General features: G+C 64.0%; 1 protein-coding gene across 17 annotated transcripts in view; it reads right to left on the bottom strand.

The window, feature by feature from the left end:
• The window catches only part of FBRSL1 (fibrosin like 1), a 65005-nt gene extending 45336 nt beyond the window's left edge, over positions 1-19669 (bottom strand). For 8 of the 17 annotated variants that reach the window (XM_088801103.1, XM_088801106.1, XM_088801098.1 and 5 more), the window contains exons 1-2: positions 19003-19654; positions 5585-5782 (exon numbers count right to left, since the gene is read on the bottom strand). In XM_088801103.1, the coding sequence (XP_088657229.1) occupies positions 5585-5782; positions 19003-19281 (477 nt within the window). In that variant the 5' untranslated portion in view covers positions 19282-19654. Of the gene's footprint in view, positions 1-2294; positions 4748-5584; positions 5783-19002 lie in introns of those variants that run through there. The other 9 variants (XM_088801102.1, XM_088801099.1, XM_088801110.1 and 6 more) reach the window with 3 other exon arrangements.
• Between the last annotated feature and the right edge of the window lie 611 nt (positions 19670-20280).

The following is a 20280-nucleotide window of genomic DNA, read 5'->3' as shown; positions in this document are numbered from 1 at the left end:
TCCGGGCTGAGAAGGGCCCAAGCCTAAGACGCACACGCCTCTGTAACACTTGATATAAAAAGAGTAAACTATCTCACTGATGTTTTCATTGATCACATGCCGAAATGACACTATTTTGAACCTATGGAGTTAAAACATAGTATTAAGATTAATTTTATCTTTTCTTTTCACTAATGTGGCCACTGGAACATTTACAGTTGGGTGTGGCTCCCATCAGTCCAGACAAGCAGCACTTTGCTAAGTCAGAATCTCAACCGCCTTTTAACAAGGTCCCCAAGAGCCCTCCAGGGGCTTGGGCAGCACTTCAGTCCCCAGCCCCCACCCCCAGCCCTGGGACAGACTTCTTGCCAAGTCCCCCCGGGCAAGGGCAGGACCCACACAACACCTTCCTTACAGCTGCTCCAGCTTCGGTAAGCTGCTAGGGTGTCTCGCGGCCACTGCAGCCTGTCTAGGGGAGGACGGGACACCTCTCCTAACACACTAAGTGACTGAATCACGTTCTGTCTGCTGCAACAGGCTCCACTGGCTGGAGTGATGTGCTCCGGTCAGGATGTGTGCTTGATGCCTGACGACACCAAGGCTCACGAGAAGCTCTTCAGCGAGTGGGGGGGCCACCCAGGGACTCGTCCTCCCCAGGATGTTCCTTAAAACGAAGGGCAGGACTTGTCAGGAGTGACTGGGCACTCACCGGAAGCTGGGCCCACCTGACCCCCTCCATGCTCAGAATAGGCACATGTGCTCGCAGGAAAAAGGCTCCCCTCCCCGGGAATCCTGCCAGCCCGCACTGGGTGCCCAGGTGGATCCTGGATGTGGCCTGGCCCCTTTCAGGGCCTGGGAGCCTATCAGCCTGTCGGGTCACCCGGCTCCTGCCCCTCCCACCCCGCTCAGGAGCCCAAGGGCTCCCCTTAGTGAACACTGCACTGCAGTCTCAGAGTCACCTTTAGGGGTTCCAACACGGACACCCCTCCTCCACCCCGACAACAAACGACAGCCACCACTAGCATCTCCTCGCTCGTGCTTGTCAAGGGAGCAGCACCAGGGCTCTAGCCCCCTCCCTCAGGTCCCGTGTGCAGATGGGGAGGCGGGTCAGGGGCCTGTGCAGGGAGGTCAGCAGGCTGCAGGGCAGAGAGGACACCCAGCAAAGCACGGGCCCAGGCTCCAGTCTCCATTCAAAGGGTTCCTGGGGCAGTACAGGGCCTCCCCCACACCCCAGGATACCCCCCCAAACTGACTCCATCCCCACTTTCCATACAAATGGGCAGGCTATGCTCCACACCCCTGGCCTTGGAGCCCAACTAGCTGCCAGGACCCAAGTCTCTGTCACCAGGGCCACACAGCTGTGTCCTTTGGCCAGCAATGTGGCTCAGAAAATCAGATTAGGTAACATTTCAAAATTGCCAAATCCACAGAAAAACCCATTCCAGCTGCTCTCAGAAACATCACAGGTCTGCCACACAGGACCTGCCTTCACGGCTGTCAGTGGCTACCCAGGACACGTCGGGAACATGGGACATGCAGTCAGTCTCCCAGAGCAAGTGGGCACCTCCCCACACAGACCACACCCCCTCAGGGTCCCAGCACTTTGAACCTGAGGCAGAGGCAGCCATGGCCACGGGGGGAGGGGGGGTTCACACATGGTTTTCGGGTCCCCTGAATTCAGATGGAGCCCGAGCCCCTTCCCCAACCAGTGATCACACAGGGGACAGCAGGGGCCCAGGGCCCGTCTACTCCTGCCTCACCGGCAGGGTTCACTCACAGCAGGCCCGTTCCGGATGGGGAAGAAATGGGGCGGCCCAGGCCGCAGCAGGGGGTCCCCATAGGCCTCTATACCCCCCCTTAGCGGCACTCAAGTGCCTTGGCCAACACTCCTAGGGCAATACTCACACTGCCCCACAGGTAGGGAGGGTTTGGGTGACACACACACACACACACACACACACACACACAAACACACGCACGGCGTAAATGCTTGCCATCCTCAGCATATGACCACAGGGCACAGTGGGAACACAAGGGTCAGCATCTAGCGAGAGCCCCTTCCAGGGCAGGGGCTCCGAGGGACAGGACAGAAGCTGATCCGAGGGGGCTCCAGCGTGGCTTAGAGGGTGACTGGTGAGAGGGGGACCCCCAAATCCACACCACACAGCGCGGTGAGCTGTGCCCAGGCCACATGGCCCCACGCCAGCTGCTTGGGCGGTAATGAACAAGAGGCAAGTCCAGGGGTGCAGAAAATCACTTGTCGGAATAAATCACTTCATGTACAACACACTCGTCTGTTAAATCACAAACACCGATGCTGTTATAAAAATAATGGCACGGCACTTTTTATTTTCTTTAATCAGAAAAACAGGCCCCACATTTCAGGGAGGACAGACACCTGTGGGCCCTGGTGCGGGGCAACCCCACACCCGGCTGGTCAGGACCCCCGAGAGCCAGTGGAAGCCAGGGTCCTCTGAGCAAGCAGGGAGGGGAAGGCCTGGGCCTGGAGATCGGGGTACCTCCACAAGCAGGGTCAGCACTGGGGGTGCTGTCACAGCCAGGTGAGCCTGGCTGCACAAAGCGCTGAGCAGGAGCCAGCCAGGGCGCCCCCGGAGTCTGGAGTCAGAGCTGAGCCCCCATCTCGCGTCCAGCACCCCAGCAGCATGTGGTGGGCCTGCCCTAGCCATGTGCTGGGGCAAGGGAGGGTGGTGGCAGGGAGACCCTATAGTGTTGAGTCTGTCCCACGGGGACGTGAGGGGAGAGCAAGGTGGAGGGAGGGCAGGCTGAGAACGCCCGGGCCCTGTGGGCTCCCGGTGAAGGGCTGGGGCGGCGGGAACCTCAGACCCACGTCAGTGTTCGGTCCCTGGGGTGGGGCCGAGTCCTGGGGGCGCCCCTCCCTGCCACCAGCAGCTTCTACTGGACCCGTCAGCCCTGAGCGCCCCTTGCCCGTCCACAGTCATAGGACCCTGGAGGTGGACACACATCACCCTCTGCCGGAGGGAACAGAGGGTGGGGGCAGCGCGTCTGCATTCTGCCTGGGGTTGGGACGGGCCCAAGGAAGCAAGGCCTGAGGTCGACACCCCCAAGCCACACACACGTGCGCACATATCAGCATGTATGTGCAGGCACACTTGCACACGTGGGGTGGGTGTGCACGGAGACGCCGACGTTCATGGACCAGAGGTCCCTAGAGGCACAGACATGACGGCCCTGTGGCCGGTGCCCTGGCCGTAGCCGCGCTCCCTCTCCCAGGGCTGTGCACATCACAGAGCAGTGGGCGTGGCGGGAGGCGGAAGACGCCGGGGGTCCTCTCCTCTCCTCCTGGCGCAGGCAGACCTTAGGCTGGTGGCTGCTCTGCAGGGCTCCTGCCTCTGCTGAGCCTCAGTTCCCACCGCCAACAGCCCAGTGGGTCTGGAGACCTCCAACCAGTCTGGCTGCAGAGTGAGGCGGCCCTGGCCCTGGCCCTGCCCACACAGCCACAGCTGGGCTGGCCTGGAAAACGGCATCAGGCTCCTGGGCTCACGTATGGGGCCTGGCGGGCCACCACAGGGGTGGAGGATCGAGTCCGTCGTGACCTCTGGGACCAGCATGGACGGCCCAAGGCTAGGAGTGAGAACTGGGGCTGGTGGGCCCGAACCGCGCCCAGCAGGGACCGGCGAGGCTGGCTCAAGGGCCCCAGAAGAGGCCGGCGGGGCGGGGCTGGCCTTCCCAGAAGCGATGGGCGCTCCGGGATGGGGAGCAACGGCTGAGGTTTGCAGGGCGGGCTTGGGCCCAGTAGCGACCGTAGGGGCTGGCAGGGCTGTTTTGGGCCCATGAGTGGCCGCTTTCGACGGCAGGTCGGTTCTGGGCCCAGGAGTGGCCGCTTTGGTGGGTGAGGCTGTTCTGGGCCCAGGAGTGGCTGCTTCTGTTGGTGCGGCTGTCTGGGGCCCCGCAGTGAAGGTTTGGGGGGGCCGGGCTGCTCTGGAGCTTCAGCTAATTGCTGGGGCTGACTGGGGCCCAGCAGTGACCGCCGGGGGTGACATGGCTGACCCAGGAGGGACCTTCGGGGCTGGTACGGGGCTAGGCGCGCCCGCCGGGAACAGCAGCACTGGCCTGAGAGGAAGCTGGTAGGCCGGCGGCGTGGACACAGCACAGCGAGTGATTGCGGGGGCTGGCACCGCTGGCACTGGGCCAGCAGGGACCGAAGGGGCCGGCACCGCTGTCCTGAGGAGGCCCTGCTGGGCTGGCTGTGGAGACACGGGGCCACCCACGACCGAGCGGGCCAGCAGCAGTGCCAGAGGGCCAGGAGGGACCGCAGGGGCCGGCAGAGGTGGCATGGGGCCAGGAGGGACCGCAGGGGCCGGCAGAGGTGGCATGGGGCCAGGAGGGACCGCTGGGGCCGGCAGGGCTGCCTGGGGCCTAGGAGCGCCCAACGTGGCTGGCAGGGCTGAGCGAGGAGTGACCGCTGGGGCCGGCATTGCTGATCTGGGACAGGAAGCAGCCGCTGGGGCCGGCAGGGCTGACCTGGGCCCAGAAGGGACCGCCTGGGCTGGCAGGGCTGTCTTGGGCCCAGAAGTGACCGCTGGGGCCAGCTGCGCTGACCTGGGAGTGGCTGCTGGGGCTGGCAGGGCTGCCCGGGGTCCGGGAGCGCCCGACTGGGCTGGCAGCGCTGACACGGGGCTGGGAGTGACCCCTGGGGCTGGCTGGGCTGGAGCTGCTGCTGGTGCTGGGCCGGGCCGTTCTGGTCCCAGTGGTTGGCTGGGAGCGGCCCCCCTTCTGGGGAGCACACCTGCATGGAAGAAAGAGCATGTGTCCACCTGGGCAAGTGTGCCTGCAGACCCCCCCATCCAGCCCGGGCCCCTGACACATGCTGCCCCCTCACCAGCAGCCCGATCCCCAAGTGAGTTGAAAGTGGAGTGTGAAACACCAAGAAGAACCCCTCTCTGAAAGGAGGCGCAAACCAGTGAGTCCCCAGGAGGAAAGCAGCGCAGTGCCGAGCCACACCGAGGACAGAGCCCTGAACTCTGGGAGAAAACCCAGCCAGCAACCCTGCCCGTCCCAGCAGGGCCCTAGGTGACAGCAAGGGCGGCCCCTCCCACGAGGGCCGGCTCCCAGCAGCTGTGAGCCCGGGGCGGGCGGGGCTGCCCCTCACACGGAGACCACCAACCAGTCAGCCCGCCCACACACACACTGAGCTTCCCGCACTGTAGCGGGTGCGGCACCAGCCACGAGCCTGGTCCCCACGCATTACAGACACAGTGGACACCCGGGTCGGCGGAGCCTGACAGACGCAACGGGGAAACGGGGCCGGCCTATCAGTGGGTGCACCGCGGGGCCTGCCCGGCATGCCCACCCCCACTCCACTCCTGGGTGCCCCGCGGGCTCCATCCTCCCTCTGCTGTGACCCACCCGGGCAGACCTCTGCCCCGCTCAGGATCTGGGCTCCCAGGGGCGTCTACCTGAGGCCCCAGTCCACATGTGCCCCGTACCCCATGCCTGGCAACCATGGAGCTCGTTGCCAGGCAGGCCCAGGTGCCGTGGGTGGTGTGCTGGTGTGGCCCCAAGGGCACCGGGACAAGGGGGCACAGAGCCCCAGGTTCCGAGTGGGGTGGGGCCCAGCACTCACCTGCTTGGCGGGCTGCAGCGGGACCTTCTTTCCCCGGTCGCACGGGGGCTCCAGGGCCTGCTCGGGGCTGCCCACCTCCAGGGGCCGCCCGTTCTCACTCGGCTCTGCAGATGGGCAGTTTTCTGACTCGCGGGGCTTCTTGATGAGGCGACGCTCCCATCTCTCCTTCCGTTCATGCGGCTTCAGGGCCATGTCTCTCTGTGGGTGAGGTAGAACAAAGCCAGTTAATTGGCAATGACACACGGTTCCACATGCTATCCCACCAGGGACACGATGCGAGTCCACGCCATTCTGAGAGTGGGGCACTGGGCATGTGACAGCCCCACCTGGAGGTGCTCGCCTGAGTGGGCTGTCAGGCTGGGACTCACACAGGAAGGCGTCTCCCATGCTGGGGGAGCCACATGTGAGGGGGAGGGTAGGAGAGGGACGGACGGAGGCAGATGGGTCAGAGAGTGTGGGTGGGCCCGTCAGGACATGGTAGGGGAGAGTGACCGTGGAACAAAAGCTGGATGGGGGGCTGGCTTTCCCAAGGGGCCCCAGCCTGATCCTTGGCCCAGCGTGGGGCCCCGCCCAAGCTCAGGGGGAAGCAGGTGGGAGACTGACAGCTGTGCGGCCCTGATGAGGCCCGGTCCTTCCTGGGGTGCCCCTCGGGCTCCTGGGCTGAGGGCCATCACTGCAATAGCTGGCCATAGGCAGAGATGGCTCAGCTCCTGACCACTGTGGGTTTATCACCCAGCTCCACGCAGCCTGGCATCCTGACACTATGGCCGCCTGTCAAGGGAAAGGCCGCCATGTCAGCGGTGAGTGCAGACCTGCTCCCAGAACAGAAACCTGCGCCTGTCTCACTCACAGCTGCACCCGGTGCCCGGAGCAGGCCTGGCACAGCAGGTGTTTAATCAGCTCATGTGCACCAGTGCCGACAACGTGCGTGGGCTCACGCACTGCCATGCACAGCTCCTGTCATGCAGAGGTAGGCAGTGCTGGACACACCTGCCTGCAGCCCCCACAATGTGCCCAGAGCCCAGGAGGGCCTGCTGTCTATCAGTAGGAAGCAGGTGAGGGGTCCCCCTGCCCCTTCCTTGAGTCCAGGGGGAACACGAGCTCCACTGGGCTGTTGAAGAGGGGACCTGATAAGGGAGATGCAACACATCTACCCACAGCTGAGCTGGTGCCACGCAACCCAAGTGACACCCTCACCCCCCCACAGAAGTGTCCCCAGGAGACACCCTCACACCCACAGAAGTGTCCCCGGGTGATGCCCTCACCACCACAGGCAGTGCTTCCTGAGGGCCTGAGGAATTCAACCCATGCAGTCACCGACTAGGGCCTCTCCCAAAGCTGGCTTCTGCTCCCGGGTGGACGCCTGGCTAAGGCCTCAGAAGCCTCAGCACACCTGGTGGCAGGAAGCACCAATGTCCCATGTTGTGGTCCCCTGGCTTGGAAATGGGACAGAAACTCACTGCTACCACCAGCAGCCACCTCAAGAAGTTGCCCCACACCCCTCCTGCTTTCAGAGGGGCCCACAAGTCTTAGAATTAGTGGGGGGCACTGACAAGGCTGGCCAGGCTACAGCTACCCTTCCAGGCATGGGACCCCCATGCCTGCCCCCCACATGGACTGGAAGCAACCACGTGCTATTGTAGGGTGACAGCCCCGCCCCGACAGCTGCACATGGGGTTAGCCTCCTCCCCTCCAAAAGTGGAACACTCTGCACTCCCAGGATTTCCCCAGCAGCCCAAGGCGGGGAGCAAACCCTTGGTCACCAAGACCCGGGGCTCACGGTGGGATTCGGGGAGGGACACCCCTCCACAAGCTCTCACAAGGGCTCTAGCACTCCTTGACCTCTGACCCCACACTGAGGGCTGTGTGTGCACCCCACCCCCTCCCCAGCGCCCAGAGGGGCAACAGCAAGGGGGAGAGGAGGGTGCACCGGCCAGACTGGGGGCTCCCAGTGGTCAGCAGCGCCGTGAGGGCATGGGCGGCCTGACCTGCACACCGGCTGCGCAGAGTCTGGGATTCCAGCCCCAAATGATTCCACTCAGCCCACCCCATGTGGCTCTGCCCAGAGCGCCCCGGGCTTCTGGGCAGTGGGTGGACCCCACTTCTGGGCGTGCGACAGCCCCTTCCCCTCTCTCACCCTCTGGGACACCAGGCCCCCTCTGAACCTCTCAGCACCAGCTCATCTCAGCCAGGGGCTACGCCCCCTACACGCTGACGATGGAGCCCCCCCTCTGCAGTCATTAAACTGGCCACGAGCACTAACTGCACACCAGCCGGGCTCTGGGCACTGGTGCCGGGCTCGGGCTCGGAAGGGCAGGCCCATCAGGTGACTTGTCACGACACCCTAAGGACAGGAAGGGAACGCCAGCAGGGAAGCTGCGGGGACAGGCCCCTCCCTCCAGAGCTGCGTGGGGAGGACCCTGGAGCAGGGAGTGTGGAGGCTCATGCCACTTGCCCGGAGGGTGTGCCAGGCAGCCGGTCGGCCCCAGGACAGGCACACGGCCACAGGCTTCCCTGAGGATGACAAACTCCTGGTGCAGATGGACGTTGCCCCACACGCCCTGCGTGCTGCTCCTGTGCCCTCTCACAGGCAGAGCCCGAGGCCCAGAAAGGCCCACACCACCAGGCCTCGAGGGCAGGGCCCGTCACTCACGCACTCACTCACTCACGGCCGCTTCAGGCCTCCGGCCCAGGGAGGGTCTTGTCACGACCAGGCTGTTCCCACACAGGCACTGGAAGCAGTGGGGCCTCTGGTCTCTACCTGTCCACCCTGAACGCTGCCACCCCACCCGCCACAGGGCGCCAAGCTGCACGTCTGCTACCTCAGAACCTCACCACCCACCCTTGGGATCCCCACCGCCATCGTGGTGCAGAGAGAACGAAGGAAAGACCCGAGGCCACACGCTGTGGGGTGTATGGCCAGGGCTCTCCAGAGAAACAACTGACGGTGGGCACACAACAGATGAACAGGTGGGCACGCAGGAGAGCTGTACGCTGCACAGCTGGCTGCTGCAGCCGTGGAAAATCCTCGTGGCTCAAGGCCACCTTTGTCTTCAGGCATGGGGAGAGCCATCTGTTTACCCAGTTTACAGACTTAAATGTTCACCTCACCAGAAACAGCCTCCCAGGCACCCGGCCCATGTGGCCCAGCCAGGCTGCCACGTGCCATTCACCATGGGTCCCTGGGGTGCACGTGGGTGTGGTGGGGGGGTATTGAGGCACCCCACCCGCCATGCACACATACCAGCGCTCGCACACGGCCTTGGCACTGGGCGTAGCCCTTCACTGTGTTACAGCCGCACCGGACAGGCCCTGGACCACCCTTCCTGGTCCTGACACAGCTTTGACTCCCACATGCTCACAGCATGCACCCCCACACTTCAGAGCCCCCCACGGGTGGCCTGGGCCTTCTTAGTGTCAGAGAAAGCTGTAAGCTCTCTCTTCCCAGCTTCCATGGGCCACCTCTGTCCAGAACGAGTGGACATGCTGCTACCGCGTGACTCGAGCGCACAAACCCCTGTGGGGTTAGCCCCACCTTTACAGGGGAGCCCCTCGCTCTGAGGGAAGGGGCTGGAACCACTTCTGGGCCATCGGGCACTTCTGACCAATGGGGTCAAATCAGACGGTCTAGGCCAGGCGGGTACGAGGACAAGCAGACGGGAGATGTGAAGCAGGGACCTGCAGGGAGGGACAGCCTGCCCCTGGGGACACCTGGCAGGGCTGCGGTCTAACAAGCACTTGTGGAGACAAACGACAACAAGGGGCAAAGGGACGCGTGGTGAAATGCCAACCCCGGCTGGTGGGCAGCACACACAGCCTCCCTCTGCTTCGCCCCCACCCCCAGGGCTCACGGCAAGTCCAGGCCACCTCTCCAGACACAGCCAGTCACACGTCCTTCACGGGGTGAAGAGGACGCATTTGCCAACCACAAATCGTTCAGCTCTATCACATCTTTTGTCAGCCGAGCATTTCACCAACAGCTGCTGGTGGATCCACACCGTGTCCCCAGGCTTGGTGCTAGGAGCACCCCAGTGCGAGTGGGGAGACTGAAGCACTGCCAAGGCTGCAATGATTTGGGGTGAGCCGAGATGAACTCCAGCAGTCCAGGGTCTGGAGTCGTGTCCACTCTGTCCACTGGCACCACAGGACCCAGAGCAAGGCCTAGGAGCCCGTTGCCCACCATCGCCACAAAGGACTGTGAGGAGACCCTGAGGCATGTCCAGGCAGGGCCTCAACGCAGACTTGGGCCAACACTTACCCACCGACCTACCTGTGCAGCCCACCTGGGTCAGTGCACACCTGTGGGCGCACAGACCAACAGGCAGACGCAGCCACGCAGGCCCAGCAACCACACACCCAAACGTAGAGGGGCCGCCAGAGCGGGTGGTGCCAGGCACAGTGGTCGGCAGCCCCAGGGGCCTGAGACCAGGCCCCCAGGCCCTCCCCGGACCAGCCAGGTGGCATGCACACTGCCGTGCACGCTCTGATTAGATTTTTCTGCAGCAACTTTGTGTGTCATCACTACTATAGAGCGCCAGCAAAATTTCTGTCATTCAGGAACCCAACCATGCAGAGCACTCAGAACCGGCAAACACAGACCCCCATTGCCCTCACCGGTCGTCGAGGCTGCCTGCTCGCCTGTGGCTCAGACCCATCCAGGCCCCCAAGCCCTGCAGCCACAGACATGGCTGCACCCCTCTGGCCAGGCGGGCACCCCATGCTCCTGGAATCACAGGAGGCCTCTTCCAGAGCCAGCCCCTCCACTTCCTACCCTGTGTGGGAGAGAGGCCCTGTGGTATGAAAGAGCCAGGCACTGTGGGGAGCCATCGAGAAGCCCTCACCCACTCATGGTGCAGACATGGCTCCCTATCATTCCAGGAGCTCAGGGCAAACTCCACCTGCCTGCAGGATGCGTGAAGCCCCCACCTGCCCCACCTGGCAGGCTGGAACCCGTCAGCACACATCTGCCCCACGGTCTTGGCAGGGCTGTTTCCTCCACCCCGCCATCCATGTGGCTCACTCCCCCTCACCTGCAAGTGGGGGCTCAAACTTCCCTGCCCACCTAAGTGAAACCTCAGACCCACGCCCTGCCCCACCTTTGAGATGTGCTGACCCCCCCAGGGTCCCATGCGGGTTTTCCCTCCCTGTGGTCCAGGGAGCACAGAGCTCAGTGCACAGTCTCCCCAGGAGGAAGCCCCCTCCCTCACCAAAAGACCAAATGTCCCTGTTTGCCCGGGACTGAGAGGGTTCCCAGCAGTGGGACCTGGAGTGCTAAAATTGGGGAGGTCCCAGAGAGACAGCAGAAGCCCAAGTCACGACAACTGACACCTCTGCCAGTCCCTCCCTGCCACACGCCACTCACCCACTGGGAGAACCGGAAGCCAGGACAGAGGGTGGAGGGAGCCCCTCTGCCCAGTCCAGGAGCAGGAAAGCCTGGGGCCCCCATACCTGCTGCTGACTTTGTTGGGAGTCAAATGCTAATGACTCTGACACGGGGACCACGCCGTCACCCCCCAGCCACTCTGATGGGACAGGACTCTCCTCTCTGAACCATTTTCTGCACGTCACATCCACACATGGTGGCTGCTCTCACCTGCTCCCTACCCTTACGCCTATCTGCTGTCACCCCAGATAAGGCATCCTGCCTGAGAGGTCCCTGGCTCCCCGGACACCATGGCTGTCCAAGTGTCACAAGGCCCTCAAGGACAAACTCTTGTCTCTCGGAGGCATCACTGACACCTCAGCTGCTCCGGAAGTTTCCGCGTCCTGCCTTCCTGCACTGCCCCCACCCACCTGTCCCCTCCTGGGACCCCACACTGTGCCCCTGCGTGGCCCACACTCAGCTGGGACCTCCTGCTCTCAAGCTCTGCCTGACAGCTAGGTTCTGAGGTCAGTGTCTGCCCAGGCCCCTCCCAGCCTCTTGCCCCTGCCCCCTGCCCCCTGGCTCAGCCCAGCAAGCCCCTCTACACCCAGACAGCACTCTTGTGCCCGCTCCGTCCCTGGGATCTACACAGCTGCTGCTCAGCTGTCACATGCAGAGGAGCCACCAGGGCCACCAGACCTGCCCCACCCAGCAGGGTGGCCCGTCTTGGGGTTCTGCCCCGGGGTGGGGGACAAAGAGAAACAAGCCACAGGATCAGCGTAGAGAAGGGCTTTGACAAGACGACGGGAGAGGTGCAGGACCAGGGCGTGCTCCCACCACTGCCCCCACGAGGCTACCTCGTCCCAGAACAGGCACAGGGCTGGCCAGGGCCACGTGCTGGGAAGAGAGTGCGCGGCTTGAGCCTCACCAGCTCCACTGGCCTCAGCCAGCTGGGAGGGCCCAGAAAGCAGCATCCTGAACTTGTTCGTGGGAAATGCACATGCAGAGGCCCTGAGCCAGGACCGTGGGGTTCATTCCACAGTGAGACAGGACACCCCCAGGGAATCAGGGCCAAGTAGAGACATGACGTCAGGAGCCAGGGGCCCCTGCTTTACCGAAGAGATGAGTCCGTGGGAGATACCCACAGCGGCTACGGGCAGAGCCGGACACTAAGGAAGGGCTGTGCAGCGTGTAACGAGCACCCTGAGGACCGACACATGGTCAGCGCTGCAGGTCAGAGGTGATGGCTGACGGCACACCCTAAGGGTCTTGGCTGGACTGAGGGCTGGGAGCCCTGGGGCACCTCTCACACCAGGCTGGAGAGTGTTTATAGGGAGGGCAGAAGCTGCCAGGTACCTGAGGTGGCACGATGTGTCAGATTCAGGGTGACCAGTAGGGTGGGGCTGGGGGAGGGAGAGGAGTCAGGACGAGGCTGATGGCCACACAGGGCTGAGGCTCCCCTGGAAGCTAGTCTGCACACCCCACCAGGGACCTGCCAGCCCAACGGGCTATCAGTGCCCATGGGACCAAGTCTCCACTCAGTGTGAAACTGAGGTCACCTCCAAGGACAGGAAAGCCAGGGTGTCCAGATACATGGCCCCGGGCTAGAGAAGCAGAGTCCAGGCTAGACAGGTGGGACCAGGCCAGACAGGTGGGGCCAGGCCGGACAGGTGGGACCAGGCTGGACAGGTGGGACCAAGTCTGACAGGTGGAGGCAGGCCGGACAGGTGGGACCAGGCCAGACAGGTGGGACCAGGCTGGACATGTGGGACCTGGCCTGACAGGTGGAGGCAGGCTGGACAGGTGGGAGCAGGCCGGACAGGTGGAGGCAGGCCGGACAGGTGGGACCAGGCCGGACAGGTGGAGGCAGGCCGGACCAGTGGGAGCCCTGCCGCTCTCGGGTGCATGTGGCCTCCCACCCCAGTCCCCAGGAGGCACAGCCCAGACTAAGGCCCCAAGTCGGGTTCCCATCCTGCTCTGCACGTGGACTAGAAGTGACTTAACCTCTGTACCAGCTCCCTGGCTGCACGGGGACACAGATCCCACTGCAGAGGCTGCTGGAGGGTAAAGTGAGTCCCTGACCTTGACCCTGACTGCCGTCATTCCTAGTTCCATGACTTCTGGCAATCACCGTCGCTCACTCTGGCTCCAGCCTCCCACTCCTCGCTGGCAATGGGGTATGACTGGCAGTCCCCCAACGAGGCCACACACGTGGCTCACGCAGATGGCTGCTCCGCTCCCTACACCAGAGGACCTTCCCTTGGCTGGGGCCCACGAGTGCCTGTGGCCAGGCGTGCACATCTGTGCGCCCATCCCAAACTCCTGCTCCAAGGAGAAAGCAGAGCCAGGGCCACGATACACCTCACCAGACTGGGGTTTGAGCCAGGCGGCCTGTGGGGCAGACATGGCCACCAGGCCAGCCTGGGCTTTCTGCCAGGGGGTCTCTCCCACACATATAGACACAGCCCCTCACACGTAGGTACAAACATATGCACACCCCACAAACGCCACTCGTACACACACGGGCACACGCACTGCACTGACAGAGGCTGGGAGGATGGGCGAGGCAGTGTGTGCCTGTGGGGCGGGGCACAGGGTCAGGGTTCTGCTCCCCCACGTGCACCTTCGCAGAGAGCCGGCCCACACAGTCCTGGGCAGCTGAATGAGGATCAGGCCGGCAACTCGGCGTGCTCTCTTTCCCCAACTGCTTGGGCAAACCAGGGCACCAGGGCAAGCTGCACACAGAACTGGAACCACATTCCACATCTGCAGAGTCCCCACGCGGTTTCATGTGCCGCCCCCCAAGGGAAGAAGCGCCTCTGTGACCTCCTGCCACCCCCGCCCAGCCGCCCTCTGCCAACGCCCCGTCCACCTTCTCCAGGCGTCCAAGCTGAAAGCCCCACCAGGTCCCCACCTCCCCAGAACTTGCGGGGCCTGCTCGCCCTCCTCCTGTCGCCCCCAGTGGTGTCCTGACAGCCCGTTACCTCCTGTCACCTGTGCGTCTGCTCTGCCTGGAGCACAGCCCACAGCTGCCCCTGGGCCTAGCACAGTCGGCTCGATAAATGCTCAGTGAGTGTGTCAGGGGAGAAACAGGTCCGAGTACATGCGTACTGCCTCCCGGCCAGCAGTCCCTTCCACAGGCCCAGCAACCCCACGTGTGAGCATGGCCTGCCTGCCCAGGGCCACCACTGCCCGGGCCCCAACAGCAAGAGCCAGGAGAGGCTGTCCCCAGCCGGTCCGGGAGAGGGGCTGCCAAAGGCCGAATGAGGGAGGTCAGCTTAGTCGTGGAGCCCAGAGCGTTGCAGCACTGACTACCGACTACCAGGCTGCACCCTCACCACCCAGCAGCAGACAGGCAGGCCGCCTGGTCACGCCCTGGCCACTCTGCCGACCCTGCTTCCAGCCCGCTGGCCCGGCAGCTTCCTTTCTCACGACCTGCCTCCCCACTGCGAACGGCGCTGACTCGGTATCTAACTGGCCACCGGGAAGTGGGGCTAGGACTTAGCAGGTGCAAACCCCTCGCCACTGGGGCTGTCCCGACCCGCACACACCATGCCAGACAGCCATAGGCCACCTTCGCTTAGGAACACGGCGCCAAACACCCACCGCAACACCAGCAAAGCGACCTGAAGGGAGATTGCCCACACGGCACGGCCGGCAGGGCTGGTTCTGCAACACAGGGGCAGCCTGACGTCGGCCCGCGGCCCCCGCTTCCTGGGTGGGACAATGTCCACGCGAAAGCATGCCCAGGAGACAAGAGGAAGAGGAGGCTCTGCGTGGGGAGACATATCCGTGAGCAAACTGACACCCCAGAGTCCTCATGGGTGACAAAGGAGAGGGTGTGACCTGCTGGGGCCAAGAGCTGGGAAGGCAGGCAATGGCCCAGACACAGAGCTCAGGAGCTCCCTGCAGGGAGACGAGGAGGGAGTCTGACCCCAGCTTGTGTGAGAGGAGAGTAAGTCACCCCGACTCAGGGGACGAGCCTTTGGGGTGGGGGAGGGCCAGGGTGGGCACGGGGGACCACAAGAAGAGCACAGTGACTGGATGGGAGCTCGGAGATGGAGGTGGTGACAAGGCCAGCTCAGTGAGCCTGGGAGCATCTACTGCCCGCTGGGGGGACCACCTGCTACGAATGGAGGAAGTGAGGCCCTTCCGGGGGCTGCAGGGCATGTGCCAAGGGCAAGGGGCAAGCCCGCCCTCCAGGCATCCAGGCCACAGACACCGGCCAAGGTGGGGCCCACGGAGTCTGCAAGGGCTAGACAGGTCAGAGCCAGGTATACAGACAGGACAGGGAGGAAGACAGAAACTGGGGGGAGGGGCTGAGACCCACCAAGGTCCTGCCGGGGTTTACACCCCCCCCCCCAGGCAGGGCCCCAGCACACGTGTATATACACACATACACATATCTAGGACGTGAACGGAGTACCACACATGTACACATAGCACACACATGCACACATACGTGCAACTCCACACACAAAAGTCAGTGGGGGCAGGTGGCCTGCAGCCTGGCACGGAGGAGCCCCTTACGGCGTGGGCCACCCCTCCTGGGGAGACCTGCCTCACCAGGACGCCTTGCCTCAGGCCCCACCCCAATCCCCACAGCACAGCCTCCAGGCACTCAGCAGAGGGAAGGAAGTGGGGACACAGCCGGGTCTGCCACCCTTCCTCCTGCTGTCAGCCCACACAGCTCTAACGTGCTGGGACGACGAGGAAACAGGCCTGGAGGCCACAGTGCTATGCACACAACGCCAGCCATGTGGGGGACAGCGGGGGGCTGGGGTGACAGCCCGGGACACGGTCCCTGCCCACTGCACCGACCCCAGGCGAGGGGGATGAGTCAGCCAGCACACAGGGTCACAGGGTCTCCACCACCCACCACAGCCGTTAGGGACCACACTACGTGGGTCTTGTGACAGCGGTGACCCAGCAGACCCTGCCCACGGCCCAGCGTGGGTGCCCACGGGCCTGGGGCGGCCCGTCCCCAAGCCTCGCTGCACCTGGGCTCCTGCAGTAGCCACTCAGGCTTAGGCCCCGCCGGAGCATCCAGAAGACACAGCCCACGTTGGACTGAAGACCCTTGGTTCTGTGGGCCGGGGCTGCAGGGTGAGGCCTGGAAGGGGACGTCACCACCCAGGGCCATGGCTTCCTGTCTGTAATGTGGGGGTGCAAGGACGGGAGACATCAGGACTCGGCCGTCACTGTCATCACTGCTCAGATGATCACAGTGCAGGGACCCCAGCCCAGGCTCCCACCACAGTGTGCCGTCCCCACACAGTGGCTTTGCAGCCCCACCACCAGCTGCAGGCCCTCAGGGTGTGGGGAGTAGCCTGGAGCCGTCCTAGGCAGGGTCCAGGCTGGGTGCCGCACCTTCGTCCCCTGACTACAGGCAAAGTGCTCCCCTTCCTGAGCCTGTTTCCCCATCTGAAGAGCAGCAGGCTCGACTGCTCTGAGTTCTTCCCACTCCCGGCTCTCCTCACTGAGCCCTCGTCTGCTTGGTCTCAGCCCAGTCCCTGCTGGACAAATGGGCTGGGCACAAGGCCCCCCCAAACCAGGACCCCCACAGGTGGGACTGACAGCATGGGCTCCACACAGCGGCCAAGCCGCGTCTCATGTCCCCACACTCCCAGCCCCGTGTCCCCAGGGCCTCAGACACACCCTGAGCCATGCCAGACCTGTGGGCGCCCTCCTCAGCCAACAATACGCTACCACGTTGTGGAGTGTCTGCAGCACTTAACAGAAGTGGCTGTGACCCTCTCAGCTACCCCAACGGCAGGGTCTCGTCCTCCCTTAGAGCAGACACAGGTGCACAGGATGTGGGGGACAGGGACCCTGCACCCTCTGGACAAAGGCAAGAAGGGCTCCGGGGATACTGGCACTCTCCTCTGTGTGGGTCCCACCTCCTGAATGGGTCTACACCTGACAGTCAGAACTTCCCACTCCCGCGTGGAGGCCTGGCAGAGCTCTGAGACTGGGCAGGCTGGGGCCTGGACTCATGGTAATGGGCCTCAGTGTACCTATCTGTGTAGTGGGGTCAGGCAGGCACAGAGCAGAGCCTGCTAGAGTACACGTTCACTGCACATTAGCTGTCACGATGAACATCTGAGGAAAAACCACTACACTTTAGCAAGAAATGAGGCCAAGCCAGAGTGCCAATCTAGAGGTCATGACTCGTGCAGAAACCCCGACTTTCCAAGGCGGTGGACCCCTCCCTGGCTCACAAGGGCAGAGAAAGAAAGGTGCATGGAGCAGCCCTTGGGGCGAGGTGGCTGTGTGAGCACCAAGCAGAGCAGGCTCGTCTCACTGTGAGGTGAGGTCCCCCAAACCCAAGGCTGCACTTTCAGTGCCCTCAATGCAGGAGCACAGCCAGAGCCACTGCGGGCACCGCACAGGCCCCACAGGCCCGCGTCACCAGGGTGCGCCAACGACCTGAGGCTCAGCCTTCCTAAACCTCGGTTTCTCCTCTCACTTGTTCACACAACTCCACAAATGTGTACGAGGCACTACAGGCGACACACGAGACAGAAGTGGTGCCTGTTCACATCTAGTTCACAAGTTCTAGCGGGGAAACGGAGCGAGTAAATCACAAGCCAGCTTCGGAGTGGTAACTGACAGGAAGGAAAATAGGTGAAATAGCACGGGGAGAGCCGAGGGGTTAGAAAAGATGTCACTTCAAATGGTTGCCAAGACGGCCTTTCCGAGTGACATTTGCGCTGAGACCTAAAGGTGCCAAACAACAACCAAGGCAGAGAGAACAGCAGGTATGGAGACCCACGGCAGCAGAAGCTGGAAGGGGCTGATAGGCTGGTGTGAGACTGTCAGGTGGACGGCCAGCTGGAAGGTGGGTGGTGTAACCTCTCGAGGCTGCAGAGCAGGACCCGGCTTGTCTGAAGGCAGGAAAATAGCCCTGGGGCCACCTCTTCCCATAGAGCCGTGGCATGTGCCACCACACCACACCCAAGTGTCTTAGCTGGGGACCTCTTGGCTCAAGAGCCATCTCAAGCCCCACAGATATGCACCAGAGGATCCCAGGGCTGTGTGGTTAGCACAAGCTCCAACACAGGTGTCCCACCTGTGTATCCACCTGCCCAGACAGAAAGTGGAAAACCTATCCCTGTGCCACCTCCCCCCTGGCTGCCTGCACCTGACGCTGAGGCTCCCACAGAGCTGCAGACCACAGGGAGAGGGCTCACTGGGGGACCTGCAGTGGGGGCACTTCTCCTGCCCCAAAGCTCAGACTTTGAGACTGGGGGTTCACAGGCCATTGACCCCCAAGACCCAAAAAAAGGAAGGGGGACTGTTCACTGACTGATCGCTAGGACCCCAAGCAGACGCCGGTCCGTCAAAATAAGTGCTGCGTGGGGCCCCTGGAGGGTGGAGGCGCTCGCTGGCTGAAGCTCGCAGGACTCCAGGGCCTGGCCCGTGTTTCTTCCCGAGCCAGTTCTAGAAGACAGCAGGTCCCCACACACCCCACTTGCCAACTCTGACAGTATTCATTTCCCTCTCCACTCACCTGCGTTCAGGCAAGCAGGGCACTATTTGCTCAGCAAATATTGTCCATGGTAAATCAGCCAGACAGGCAATATTTTTGTCACCTCTTAACCATGCAGCAAGCAGCGGTCACGGAGGGGGATCTAAGACATGACGGAGCCTCTGCCGTCTAAACAGGAACCTCAAGGGGAAGGGCAGGATCAGGAAGGATCTTCAAGTACCCATTTTATCACCGCCTCCGCGGAGTCAGCAGCGCGCACCTCCCCGGCACATCCTCAGCCCAAACAACTGATAGTCTGGCAACAAACACAACTGAGAAAAGGACGCCTGTGCAGCCGGACTGCCCGTTTGGGTCGTGTAATTTAGCGACTTTCCTCCCCCGCATCTCGACACACGAACACCCCTGACCCACTGCAGGCTACCGGGTCCTCCGGGAGCGACCGGCCGGGCGCGCGGGGCCCACGCGGCCCGGAGCCCTAAGGCGAGGGGTGGGGGTAGGCGGGGGTGTGCCGTCGCCCCGGGGGCTGGCATTTCCCGGGGCGCCCCGCCCGGCCGCCCCACCTACCTCCAAAGCCTCCAGCGTGCTGAAGCTGGCGATGGCGAAGCCGTCGATGACCTCCTCCTCCTGCGAGCTGGACTCGCGGCGGCGGCGGCGCGGGGGTCGCGCGGCTGCGGCGCGGGGCGGGGGCGCGCGGGGCAGGCCCGCGTTTTCCTTGCCGGGTCCAGGCTCGGGCTCATCGCCCGACGACGCGCTCTGATCGCGGGAGTCGCGGGCCGCCTCCCGGCGCCGGCCGCGGTCCCGCTGCGCGCGCGAGCGCCGGCTCTGGCGGACCTTGGCCTCCATGGCGCGCGGTGACCTTGCGGCCGCGCCGTCGGGCTGCCGCTGCGCTACGCGGCGCCGCCGGGCTCGGTGCGGGCTCGTGCCCTGGGCGGCGGCGGGCGGTGGGCCGGGTAGGGCATGCCGCGCGAGGAGCCCTCAGCCCCAGGCCCGGCGCGGCCTGAGCGCCCCGGCTCGGGCGGCCGCGCGCATCGGCGGGGCGGCCGGCGCTCAGCGGCTCCAGGCCGCGGCCCCGGGGGCGCGCCTCAAGCGCGGCGGACGGCGAGCAGCGGGCCGGGCGGGCGGTCGGGGCGCGGGCGGGGCAGGTGCCGGGCTCAGGCGCCGGAGCTCGTGAGGCGGCGACCGCGGTGGCGGGGCCCCGAGCAGATAACAACTGACGTACTTCCGCCCGGCAGCCAGCGCCAGAGGAAGTGGGCGCTCCAGTGGAGCATTGGGCGAGCCCCGCCCCGCCCCGCCCAGGCCCCGCCCCGCCCAGGCCCCGCCCCGCCCAGGCCCCGCCCAGGTGCTCTCCCCGCCTCCGGCCCCGCCCCGCCCAGGCCCCGCCCCGCCTCAGCCACGCCGGCCTAGTCGCGATCGCTCCGCCTCCGGCCAGCGAGGACCCGCCCCGACTGTCAGGCCCCGCCCCGGCAGCCCTCCGCTCTACCGAGCCCCACCTTCTCCCGTTAAGCTCCGTCCCTTGGGAGAAGGATCTGGGACGTCGCGCCCCTCCCCGAGCTCCCTGGGCCCGCTCCCTGGGAGGTGTAGAGGGCGGGAACACCGGCTACTTTGGGGCGTGCGGATTAAAGGGGTCTTTGCCCGTCTCCAACCGCGGCCTCATTCCTGAAGAATCTTTAAACGGAAGCACATGAGCCGAAAAGTGGGGACCTTTCCAGCCAAACCAGACACGTGGGACAAGGGGGCACGCTCAGTGTCACCCTCAAGCTGGGGGCGGGAGTGGAGTGTGAAAGATGCGGGGGGGGCTTCCACTCCTGATGGGGGGTCATGGATGGGGCGTCTTCATCCCCA

Source organism: Rhinolophus sinicus, chromosome 9, assembly GCF_057876585.1.
Source record: "Rhinolophus sinicus isolate RSI-liver-muscle chromosome 9, RSI-T2T, whole genome shotgun sequence".
Lineage (NCBI taxonomy): Eukaryota > Metazoa > Chordata > Mammalia > Chiroptera > Rhinolophidae > Rhinolophus > Rhinolophus sinicus.
Note: the sequence above shows the minus strand (reverse complement) of the source record. Positions and strands in the feature narration are given on the sequence as shown.